Source organism: Piliocolobus tephrosceles, chromosome 14 (genome assembly GCF_002776525.5).
Source record: "Piliocolobus tephrosceles isolate RC106 chromosome 14, ASM277652v3, whole genome shotgun sequence".
Taxonomy (NCBI): Eukaryota; Metazoa; Chordata; class Mammalia; order Primates; family Cercopithecidae; genus Piliocolobus; species Piliocolobus tephrosceles.
In genome coordinates, this window is record NC_045447.1 from 26268011 (window position 1) to 26281477 (window position 13467).

The following is a 13467-nucleotide window of genomic DNA, read 5'->3' on the forward strand; positions in this document are numbered from 1 at the left end:
TACTTGAACCCCGGAGGTAGAGGTTGTAGTGAGCCAAGATCACACCACCGCACTCCTGCCTGGGTGACAGAGTGAGACCGTCTCAAAACAAAACAAAACAAAACAAAACAAATGCGTTAAACCAATGAATTAACCTAGTGTCAGGAGAACCAAGCTGACTTATGCTACAGAACATTTTTCTTAATTTTCACAGAATACCACAAGTTTCAAAGCAAAATCAGAGCCAAAGCAATTCCTCGAGAAATGTCAAGTCACAACACTTGTATTGTTTGCACACAAAAAACAGTTCATTCTAGCCCGTGGTGTTTGCCTCCTTAGTTTTCTCTGACTCAGTTTTAGTGGGTGATTATTCTCCCAGGTTACTAAGGTCTTCAATCGATTATAAAGACATTGCAAGAAACCATTTTCCTTTAGTAATCATTCTGAATTGATTCACCATGTCAAGACTCACTATGGATGATAAAATTGGCTTCCTTGATGTAAAAATGACTAAAGAGAAGTCAGAGACTGGTCATGGGGCTGATGACACCAAGTGGGAAAGAATAAAATAAAAAATACTGGGCTGGGGACAGAGGCTCATGGCTGTAATCCCAGCACTTTGGGAGGCCAAGGCAGGTGGATCACTTGAGCCCAGGAGTTTGAAATCAGCCTGGGCAACATAGTGAGACCTTGTCTCTAAAAAAATTTAAAAATTAGCCAGGCATGGTGTTGCACGCCTGTTGTCTCAGCTACTCAGGAGGCTGAGGTGGGAGAATCACGAGCATATTTTTTTATTTCTTCAAGTTCTTTTTGTTTCACATTCATTGATTTTAGACTTCCCTTGACAAGCATTTAAAGCTAAAAATTTTTTCTCTAGATATTTTAGCTACAACTTACAAATTCTGATAAGTGGTGATTTACTTTTCACTCAGTTCAAGACATTTTATAACTTCCTTTATGATTTCTTCTTGGTCCTTTGGTTATTAGTAATATGCTAACTTCCAAGTACTGGGAACAGTCTAGTTAGATCTGTAATTAATTTATAATTTAATTTGGCCAGGTGCAGTGGCTCACACCTGTAATCCCAGCACAAATGTAGTTGCTCTGACTCTTCAAAAAACCTGAGCACCTACATTTTGGATGCTTCCCTTAAAAGAGTATTATCATATGACTCTGCCAGGAGCCAGGGTATGCTGCCTACCTAGAACCGCTTTAGGACCCTTTCAGGTACTCTTTTTCATCAAGGATTCATCAGCTCATCTTCCCTTTTTTAATAATGTTATCAACATATGCTCTCAGAGAGAACCCTGCCTTTCATATGTGCTTACTGGTCGCTGCTTCTGTTGCACTTTTGTTTTTTTTTTTTTGGGTCCCATGGATGTTTCCCTGTCTGCATGTACAGTAGAAAGGTCCCTCACACTATGTAGGGTACCATGGTGCCAGAAGTAGAAAGCAGGGTTTCCTGTCCTATTTCATCTGTCGTTGATTCCCTAAGCACATCACTCAAACCTGGAGATTTCACTTGCTCTTGGGCTTCAACTATGACATCCATTTGCAAGACTTTTCAACGTATACTTCCAGCTTTAACAGTTCCACCATGTTTTAAGTTCCACATTCCTAATTCTTTGTTGACCATTTCCATCTGCATATCTGATTTAGACTCAATGCAGTCAAATCAAAATACAGTACCTTTATGTTCTATCTCCACATGTCCAAGATTTTCTCCTTTGATTTACAAACCTCAGGCATTTCAAGTTGGATGAGTTTTTCAGTTTTCTTGTATGTTTATGTTCTATCTTTATGTTCTATCTCCACATGTCCAAGATTTTCTCCTTTGATTTACAAACCTCAGGCATTTCAAGTTGGATGAGTTTTTCAGTTTTCTTGTTTGTTTTTTAGAGGCAGGGTCTTGCTATGTTGCCCAGGCTGGAGTACAGTAGCTATTTACAGTCACGGTCACAGTACACTGTAGCCCTGAACTCTTGGGCTTATGCAATCCTCCTGCCTTAGCCTCCTAAGTAACTGGAACTGTTACAGGTGTGTGCCAGTACCCCTGCCTTTCAAGTTGGAAGAGATTTAAGAGCTGATTTTACAAATGGGGAAATGGAAGACCAACGACATGAATTAACTTTTTGCTCATCACTTCCAATTATTTCCCTAAAATACCACTTTCATTACGTTTCTTCTCTCTCAAACAACCCCAGTGGTTTCCCTTTTGTCTAATCCTTAGAATGCTTCCCTTTTGTCTAATCCTAATCCTTAGGATTTTATGGTCACAGTGTTTTCCCTACTACAATAGTCCCTGTCTCTGCCCCTGCAATAATCCTTTCAAATAAAGTCTCTCCTTAGCAAAACCGAAACAAGATATTTCAGTGATTTTCCAGTGTTCACAAGATTTTAGCCTGGCACTTAAGGGTTATCAGAATCTGGTTTTTTTGTCCATGATACCAAGATATGAGGCCTCTGCTGTAAGCAAGTGAGTCTGTCTCCCCAAATTTTATTCTTCCTCACATCCCTCAGCCTAGAAGGCTCCTGTCTTCATCTAATTCTACTGAAATCCTACCTTTCCTCAAAAAAAAAACTTAAATATCAATTATCTCTCCAGTTTTTACCAAACTGAAATTAATTTACCCATCTGAACTTTTCAGGCATTTCCAATCTATAAATTCATAAAACGATTGTTACATTCTGCTTTGTGTGTGGATTTTTTCTATGTTATGTTCTTCCAAAGTTTCCCAAGGCAGAAAGCCACTGTTCTGTGTTCCCTACAATGCTTAGCACAGTGCCGGGCATTTGGAAGCTCAGTGAAGTTGGCTGAAAGAAGTAAACTCAAGAGTCCCTTACCTTGGTGATGTCTGTGTGGTCTTTGAGCCCGTTGGTCATGCACCAATACCGCCACACATTCAAGGCGTACCGCGTGGCTTTGGTAGTATTTGGGCTTACTGCACTGGTACACAGATCATTCAAGTCATCATTAATATTAAATACAGGAAATTTGTTGAGCTTAGTGGAATAAGCTAGAAATAAAAACAATAAAAGCATTAAAATAATTTGCCATTCCCTTCTTTAGAGAATTACATCTTGGGATGCTAAAAAACAGAAAACTCTAAAAGACAACACCTTAAAACATGAAATGTCTATGAAAATATATGTATATGTATATCTATATATATATATTAGAATAAGTAAGAAAAATACTTATAGCATGGAATCAATGCAGTAAGCTTGCATTTAATCCCAACTATTTTACCATATATACTAGCTTATGTACTAATGCAGGCATTCCAATAATAGAAGTATAAAAATAAATGCTGAAAATCAAACACTGTTCTATCTAAAATTTTCACTGAAAAAAAAAGCATTTCTAATTCACAACAACAATCAAAAGAAAAGGAAGAAAGAGAAAGCAAATAAAAAAGTAGATACCCTCGCACATGAAGACCTATCATTTATTTGTAATTTACATTTTCAAATGTCTTGTGTGCCATCCTGGGCCACCTTGACGTAAATGGTGTTAGCTCTTTTTTTTTTTTTTTTGAGATGAAGTTTCATTCTTATCGCCCAGGCTGGAGTGCAATGGCAGGATCTCAGCTCACTGCAACTTCTGCCTCCTGGGTTCATGTGATTCTCCTGCCTCAGCCTCCCGAGTAGCTGGGATTATAGGCACCTGCCATCACGTCTGGCTAATTTTTTATGTTTTTAGTAGACAGGGTTTTACCATGTTGGCCAGGCTGGTCTCAAGCTCCTGCCCTCAGGTGATCCACCTGCCTCGGCCTCCCAAAGTGCTAGGATAACAGGCATGAGCCACTGCGCTTGGCTCTGTGTTAGCTTTTTTTTTTTTTTTTAAGTTTTGTTCACAAAATTGATAGAGGGGTTTAAATCCTGATTCTACAACCCATCAACTAGCTTTGAATCAGAAGGGAAGGTCAAGTGAGAGAAAAATGATAGGAAGGAGGGAGGAATATTTCAGAGGGGCTCACATCTCCTCAGAGGAGAGGGAACATGGTTTAACTTGCCATAATTACTTCAGATAAAGACAGGTCTCACCATGTCCACTTTAAGTGTTGGTTGCCAAAGGGATAACTAGCTCATAACCCTTAGCTGGCTTTTCTTAAGATGCTGTGATCTGCTAAAACCAGGCTTAATCTGTTCAAATTGTAAGTCAAAGTAGAGCATCTCAAAGTAAAAACACTTCATCTAATAGTTCTCACCCTCTCTGGACTATTGATGAATGTATTCAAACAAAGCGCTAACTGGCTAGGGTTGTGGGAAACAGCAAAATGAAAAGTTAATGCAATGACCAAGGTGAACTGCAAATTGGGTTCACTTTACCTCCCTTACCTAACCTTTCACTGCTCCCTCTGAGCATCTACTCTGTACCAAACTACCAGTCCTGCTGTCCCCAGAATCCATCCATCTGCACCAGGAAACCCACACTATACCTTCCCCATGCACTGCCTGAGCAATCTTCACATGGTATTTTTTTTTTTTTGAGATGGAGTCTCGCTCTGTTGCCTAGACTGGAGTGCAGTGGCATGATCTTGGCTCACTGCAACCTCCGCCTCCCAGGTTCATGCGATTCTCCTGCCTCAGCCTCCTAAGTAGCTGTAACTCCAGGTACCCACCACTACACCTGGCTAATTCTTGTATTTTTAGTAGAGACGGGTTTTCATCATGTTGGCCAAGCTGGTCTCGAACTCCTGAACTCAGGTGATCCACCCACCTCCGCCTCCCAAAGTGCTGGGATTACAGGCGTGAGCCACCACGCCTGGCCTTCACATGGTCTTTGTGCCAATCAAAATACTGTCTTTTTTTTCAATTCGAAATCCACTTTTACACAACCTTTTCTCACACTCACCCAACTCCCTTATTCTCTTCCTTGGTTTATGCCTCACATTTGCTTTACTATTTTTTAGGCGTGTGTTCTCACTGTGTCCAGAAGGTCTCTTCAATTGGTTTGCATGCCCCTTAAGACTATGTCTTGGCTCTTTCAATCTCGATCCCGCCAAGAAGTGTTGAATGCACTCTGCTTTAATAAATGTTTACAGCAAGAGAGGAAGAAAAAATGCTGGAAACTATCTGAAGCAACTGTGTCATGAAGTAGACTCCTCTCACCACCCCATCAACCTGGATAACTCCTATTACTTGTGGGACTTGCTTGATATTAATAAAAGCACTCTTGTATAAAGTTTATTATTGTTATACCTAGCACTAATTGAATGCCTACTATATGCTAAGAGGTTTGACATAAATTGTCTATAATCCAAGTCCTTTGTTATTCCTGTTTTCAAGGTAAGGAAACTGAGCCTCATACCTGTAACTTCATACATTCACTCATCCAATATTTACCAAGGTACCCTCTCTGTGCCAGGCACTGGGCTGTTTAAGTTATGGAGTTAGCAAGTGGAAGAGCCAGGATTTGCACCTGGGTCTCTGACTCCATGTGTGAGTTACTATGGTGAAGGAATCAGTTACTATAAGGATAAAATTCTCAGTAAAGAATGCAATTTAGATATTAGCTTGTGCTTATGAAAAAATACCTTGGTTCCCCAAATGTACTCAGATGAACCTTCAATAAGAATAACTAAGTCTGCTTTGTTTAGATGACCAGTATTGTTTCAAACATGATTAAGTTAATTGTTACATTAAATAGCTAAACAATTTCTTTTTAAAAATTTTCTTAAAATCACAGGACAGAGACTATACATCAAAAATGGAAACCTAAATCCCAGAACACAGTGAATCAAATAAAGAATACTTGTCTGCTTATATAATGGGACAGGAATTATGTGAAAATGATTAAATGACGACATATATGGTTCGTTCATGATTATATTTATGGATTAAATTTCATTTACTTAATAAACTGCTTTCAAAATTTTGGAGGTAGGAGTTGTGTTATGCTGCTGAGGATATTTTTAAAAGACTATATTGGTGAAGAAACAAACAAAGGTAATAACTTATAACCTCATACAGGAAAAAGAGGGGACTACTGAAGGAAGACATGAATGATTTTTTCCAGAGGACAGGACAAACCCCAAGCGCAAGATGAGGAGCTGGGTGTGAGAGAGAGAAGGGACTGTGAGGTCGTGGTAGTGTAGGCTGCGGATGCCCTTACATCATCTACCATCAGCACAAGTGCTGGCAAGTACGGCTGTGTGAAGTGAGGGATGTTTGCTGTGGAAGTCACCCTGAGGGCCAGAGAGAGGAAACGGGGCACTGCCTCAGGTAACTCTGGGCAGTCCCACTGGACACGGACAAGGGAAAAAGCAATCAGCTAAGAAAAGCGAAGAATTCCCTGAACACCACCATCTTTCAGGTAACACTTTCCTCGTGTCTATCACTGGGACAGTTCCAGTTTCCCAGCTTGTTGCCAGCTCAGGCACCCCGAAGGGAAGCCTATTCATGAACATTTCTTCAGCCACTCATCATAGCTGCTTGAAGTCCACTTGCAGAACCCTGTGCTCAACCACAGCCTGCAGAAATGAGCTCGATCCAGGTGTTATCAGACATGAGCCTTTAGCAATAGCTAAGGAAATCCCTATCAATTACCATTAATGATCAATCTAGACCTGAATTCTAAAATGTGAGTACATAAGCATCACTTGGCAATGGGGAAAACCAGTAGTGTGACAGTCACCAAGCTACGCAAGCAGAGAAGCTAATTCCGCATTCCCTACTTGTCCCCTTGAAAGGAGAGCTAATACGGAAAACCAAAGACAAAAAATTAGACATTACAAATATATCATTAGCGATTTGAGAGGATAACATCCTTAAAATAAGAAGAGTCTTTACTGGAAAAGGAAAAATAGGAAAACAAGAAAGATCCTGGAAATTTAAGATGATTGAAAAATATATTTTAAAAACAACGGATGAGCTGAGTACTAGAATGAACACGGCTACAGGCAAATTCGTGATCTAGAAGGACTCTTCCCTACAGGGCAGGCAAAAACATAAAAAGATACAAGGGTGAAGTTAAGAGATATGAAAGACAGATCCTGGAGACTGAATGTCTATCTTCAGAATTCAAAGGAAAAACTTATAAAGATGAAAGAAATAATATAAGGAAAGTTCCATTAATCAAAGAAAGATCTGAAACTTTAGGATATTAAGGTTCATGAACTGTCAAATAGAAATACTGAAAGAAGACATACATGTAAACATATCTTGGTGAAACTTTCAAAGTCTAAGAACAAGGAAAAAATTCTACAATCTTTTCTGGTAGGCAGAAAAAAAGAAAAAAGCCACCAAGAGGCACTAGAGCTGTCAACATAGTGAGAAGAATCAGATTTCCCATCTATAACACCAAAGGGTTAAAAAAAAAAAAAAGACATAGTCTTCTCAGAGTTGTGAGGGAAAAAGACTGTAAATGAAGAAATGTATTACCCACCTAAAGCAGCATTCAAATGCTAGGGCAAAATAAAGATATTTTCAATCATAAAAGAAGCAGCATCCAAGCACCCACCCTATTTTAAAAAAAATTAGTTACAGATAACTGCCAGCAAAATGAAAAATGGAAAGAACAAAGGGGAAAACAATAGGGCATAAGACATAATGAGGAGCAAATATTTATTTTTAACATTCAGTAATGTGGCAATAAAGCTGAATACAATTGTTAAGAAAGGACTGTATACTGTATGTAAAATATATCTCATTGAAGTTTTTTATTTTTTAAAGAATTGTGAAATAGATGAAGCATAATGGAATACAATCTTGAACCAAAAATTCAACAACTGCAATCTATCTAGCAAAAGTTAGAACAGGTTAACAAAAGAAATAAGGAACCATGAAAGAAAGCATGATGTATAGGAAACTTAAAATCATGCACGTGGAGGACTTCCACTTTAGGACTATGATGAAGTCGCTGGTATTATACTCTTCCTCCTGCGGCGAATCAACCTTGATAAAATCCACTGGAACACAACCAAAGGAACCAGAACTCAAGAAGCAAAAATCCCAGAAATTAGGGAAATGCATAGAGGTGATTCCTGCTCTGGTCACCATGTTTTTCTCTTAAGGCATTTGTGGAGCTGCAGTGTAGGACACAGAACCCAAACAGAAAGCAGCAGCCTGAAGTCTACAGCAATCTCAGTGGAACAGCTACATGAATATTCAAGTACAGGACTACCAAGCAGCCAGCCAACACTTGAGAGACTGAGATCCTGGAGGAAGGAAACCACAGAAAAATGAGTCAATACTCTGCATATAATTTTCCTTCCAGAAACTGCTGATCCTAAGCCACATACGGAGAAATGATACAGAGAAGCCAAGCAGAAAGAAATCACCAAGAGGCAATTGTATGGCACTGAGGAGTCAAAAATAGTAATTCAGGTGGGGGCCTTCCAAAGAGGAGAGACGCCTTGGACAATCCCACTTTCATTTGAAATCCAGGAAGGGCTTGACTGTAAGAGTTACAGAAAGTGGAAATAGATCAGTCTTGACTGCATTAAAGTGATCCACCCACCTTACATGCTGGCTAACAGAAATTTAAATCTTTTCTTGAGGAAGATAACATCTTCAAAAGTTTTCATACACAGTGGTCAGCATTCAATAACAAGTTAACAGGCACACTATAAAACAAGACCAAATGAATGAAAACTAAGAGAAAGATCAGGCAATACAAATAGGCCTACAGATAACATGGATTATTTAGGTTCTCTGACACAAACTTACAAATAATTTGAATATGTTAAAGAAAATAATGAAAAGACAGAGAATTTTACTAGGGCACTGGAATCTATTAACAAAACAGAAATTCTAGAATTCTTTCCTTTTTCTATTCTTGTCCCTCTTCTTCCCTTTTCTTCCTGAACTATGCACTTTTAAAGTTGTTGGTAGGGCAGGATGAGGTAGACATTTATACCACAGTATGGGTATATTGAAGGAGATGTAATGGCCTCTAGTAAGGGCATGGAGGGCATCTGCATAGTTGGAACTTCACTAGGGTGAGAAATATCTTACATTATGGGGGCAATCTGGCAATCTGGCAAGCAGTTACAGGACTTGAGTCAAGAGGAAAAAGTATCCACGGAGGAGCATCCTGGTATGTGGTGCCATAATCTGAGCAGGTTAAGAAGGGCATCCATGCAGCAGGGGGAGGTGTGAGGAGACGTCCTGTGTGAAGTCAGGGCCTGACTGGGGTGAGTAGGCCTTCCATGCATGGGGGTGACCTGGTATGAGGTGTCATAGCCTAAGCAGCATGAAGAAGGTTTCCATGTAGGAGGGTGTCCTAGGATGAAATGTTAAAGCTTGAATGGAATGAGGAAGGTGTCTCTGGTTGGGAGGATGGCCCAGTGCAGGGCGTTATAAGTTTAGCAGATAAGGATGGCATCTGTGTGTATGTGGGTGGCAGAGCACAGTTGGGTGCTGGACTCTGAGTAGGCAAGGAAAGTCGAAGACTGAGGAACAGGATATAAACAAATGCAATACATGATTCTGATTAGATCCTTTTCCAATAAAAGACACTGTTAGGGCAACTGGCAAAACTTCAATAGGAATAGATGTTTAGAGGGAAAGAATACATCAGGGTTAATTTTCTAATTTTGATAATTATATTATGGTTATGCAGGAAAATGTCCTTATTTGTAGAAAAGTCACAGGAAATCACTTGCAGGTGATGCTACATCAGGCTGGCAACTTAACTTCAAAATTGGTTGAGAAAAAAATGTTCCCTGCAATACACTTGCAACTTTTTGGAGTTTAAGATTGTTTCAAAATTATTAAAAAGGCAATAATGAATTGATAATTCAATAGATGGGTAACAAGCAGGTGTAACACATATAACAGATGATTTGTGAACTGAAAGGTCAATAGAAAACAAATTGAAGCAAAGAGAGAAAAGAATATAGAAAACATAAAAAAGAATACAGAGAAAATAGCAAAATAGACATCTGGGACATAGTGAAATGTCTAATATATTTGTAATTAAGAGTCCCAGAAAGAAGAGAGAATGGGGAAGAAGCAGTATTTTAAAAATATTGGGTGAGAATTTTCCAAAATAAAACACCTCAGACTACAGATTCCAGAAGCTTTTCTAACCAAGCAAAATAAATACAAGGAAAACTAAATGTAGGCACACAGAATAACAATGCTGACAACCTAAGTCAAAGAGAAAATTTTCTTTTTCTTTTTTTTCTTTTTTAGAGACAGGGTCTCACCCTGTCACCCAGGCTGGAGTGCAGTGGTGCTATCATAACTCATTGCAGCAGCCGTGTGCTCCTGGGTTCAAGAGATCTTCCTGCCTCAGCTTCCTGAGTAGCCAGGACTACCAGCATGCACCACAATACCTGGCTAATTTTTGAATTTTTTGTAGTGACAGGGGTTTCACTATGTTGCCCAGGGAGGTCTCAATTTCTGCTTCAACCGATGTGCCTGCCTCAGCCTACCAAAATGCTGATATTATAGGTGTGATCTACTGTGCCCAGCCTTTTTTATTTTTCTTTTTCAACTTCCCACATAACACCACATTAAGAGAAAATTTTATTGTTTATTTTTTTGAGATGAAGTCTCTCACTGTTGCCCAGGTTGGAGTGCAGTGGCATGATCTCTGCTTACTGCAACCTCTGCCTCCCAGGTTCAAGCGATTCTCCTGCCTCAGCCTCCCAAGTAGCAGGGATTACAGGCATGCAGCACCATGCCTGGCTAATTTTTGTATTTTTATTAGAGACGAGGTTTCACCATGTTGGCCAGGCTGGTATTGAGCTCCTGACCTCAGGTGATTCACCCACCTTGGCCTCCCAAAGTGCTGGGATTACAGGCATGCACCACTGCACCTAGCCCAGCATAAGAGAAAGCTTAACAAGAAACTGGAAAGAAAGGACAAATTACCTTATACAGCACAACATCAGACTGACTGATTTTTCAACTGAAATGATGGAAGTCAGAAAACAGATGATCTCTTTAGTATGCTAAAATAAAATTACTACAAGTCTAAAATTTATACTAAGCAAAGTATCCTTCAAAAATAAAGGTAAGGCCAAGTGCAGTGGCTCATGCCTGTAATCCCAACACTTTGGGAGGCTGAGGTGGGCAGATCCCGAGGTTTGGAGTTCGAGACCAGCCTGGCCAACATGATGAAACCCCATCTCTATTAAAAATACAAAAATTAGCCAGGCATGATCACGGGCACCTGTAATCCCAGTTACTCAGGAGGCTGAGGCAGGAGAATCACTTGAAACCGGAGGAGGTTGCAGTGAGCTGAGATCACACCACTGCACTCCAGCCTGGGCAAAAGAGTGAGACTCCGTCTCAAAAAATAAAATAAAATAAAAATAAAGTAAAACGCAGCTGCAGTCACACAAAATAATGAGCAAATTCATTGTTAGCAGTCAAGTGCTAAAAAATAAAGGCAGATGTTCAGGCAAAAGGAAAAAAGATGGCAGCAAGTTAATGGACAAAAGAACTGAAGAATACTGGAAAGTGTGAACATGTAGGTGACTCTCAATGAATAAGCTGTTTAAAACAATACTATTGACGTCTTGTGGGGTTTTCAATATATACAGAATTAATATTATAATAACACAAATGAGGGTAACTGAAGCTAGTTTTGAAAAGTTCTTGCATTGTCCAAAAATTGATGAAAATGCAAAATTAAAGCAGACCTTAATAATGCAAGAGCACATGTTTACATCTGTATGGTAACACTGTAAGAATAATAAAAGAATGTATAACTTATAGGTTGACAGAGGAGGAAAATGGGATAAAAAAAAGACTTGCTTAATCAAAAACAAGGCATAAAGAATAGATGGAACCAAAACATGTAAGATGATAGATCTAAACATAAATATATCCATTATTATAGACATTCCAATTAAAAGATAAATGTTTTCAGGCTGGGCAAAGGAACAATATTCAGCTGTCTTCTCCTGGGGGAAAAACACAAGAACCTTACATATAAGAACAAACAGAACATAAAGATTCAAAGCAAAAGGATGAAAAAAGTTATACCATAGGAACAATAAGCAAATGAAAGCTGGTATACCTATACACTAACAGACAAAACAGACTAAGACAAGAAGTATTACTAGAAATAAAGAAGGAGGTTTTAAAATTCAACAGGAAGGTATAGATAACAATCCTAGATTTTTGTATGGATCTGGTAACAACGCCTCAAAATATAGAAAGCAAAAACGGAAAGAATTAAAGATAAATAGGCAAACCTATGATTAAGAGATTTTAACATATCTTTTCCCACAACTGACAAAACAGGGAGCAAAAAAATAGTATAGATATAGATGTGAACAATGCAAATATCAAACTGAACTTAATTGATACAAAAAGAACACAACTGCAGAATACACATTTCTTCAAGCGTGTATGTCACCTTTACCAACATAGAAATGCTGGGACATAAAGCAAGTGTCAACATTTCAAAGGATTAAATAATTCAGAATATGATTTCTAATATAAGTAGAATAAAATGGAAATCAATTACAAGAAGATAATTTGATAAGCAATTATACACTTCTAAATAATAAGTATATTATTTAATATAATATAAAAAATGTAATATATGTATAGTATATATATAACAATTCTTTTTGGTAAAACAAAAAAATCAATGAGAATTAGAAAATATTTCCAACTGAATGATAATGACAATACATGTGAAAGTTGTGGGATGCAGTTATTGCCTAAAGAGAAAATAATAGCATTTAGTGCACAGACTACAAAAGAAGAAAAGTTGAGTATCAACTGTACCAAGAAATTTATAAGAACAATAAATCTATCCAAAAAAGTAGAAGGAAACACTACAATTAAGAACGTAAATCAATAAAATGGGAAATAAATTTATAATAAAAACTAATTAAGAGATGGATTTGAAAAGACTAATAAACTAGCAAGAAAAAGAGAGAAGGCACAAATCATTGCACCAGAAATGAAGAACATGTTAATTATAACTATAGATCCTACAAATAGTAAAAAGACAATAAAAAGATACTATGAATAACTTGATGTCAATCAATTTGAAAATTGGGATAAAATGGACAAATATCCAGAAAAGCCACAATTCACCAAAACCGAGTAAGAAACAAAGTTTGAATAGTCTTATACTACTCATTAAAGAAATGGAGGCCAGATGCGGGGTGGCTCATGCCTGTAATCCCAACAGTTTGGGAGGCTGAGGTGGGCGGATCACTTGAGCTCAGGAGTTTGAGACCAGTGTGGGTGACATGGCAAAACTCCATCTCTATAAAACATTAAAAAAAAATTAGGCAGGTGTGGTGGCATGCGCCTCTGGTCTCAGCTATTTGGGAGGCTGAGGTGACAGGATGGCTTGAACCTGGGAGGCAGAGGTTGTAGTGAACTAAGACTGCACCACTGCACTTCAGCCTTGGTGACAAAGCCAGACACTGTCTCAAAAAAAAAAAAAAAAAAAAAAACACACACACACACACGTACACACACTAAAGAACCAAAATAAAACTTCAGGTTCATATGGGTTTCACCAGTAAATACTTCCAACTGCCAAACTCTGCTACTGAACAA

General features: G+C 38.4%; 1 protein-coding gene across 3 annotated transcripts in view; it reads right to left on the reverse strand.

The window, feature by feature from the left end:
* The window catches only part of KIAA1958 (KIAA1958 ortholog), a 178469-nt gene that overhangs the window by 12566 nt on the left and 152436 nt on the right, over positions 1-13467 (reverse strand). For 2 of the 3 annotated variants that reach the window (XM_023201787.3, XM_023201788.2), the window contains one exon: positions 2824-2996. In XM_023201787.3, the coding sequence (XP_023057555.1) occupies positions 2824-2996 (173 nt within the window). Of the gene's footprint in view, positions 1-2823; positions 2997-13467 lie in introns of those variants that run through there. The other variant, XM_023201779.2, reaches the window with a different exon arrangement.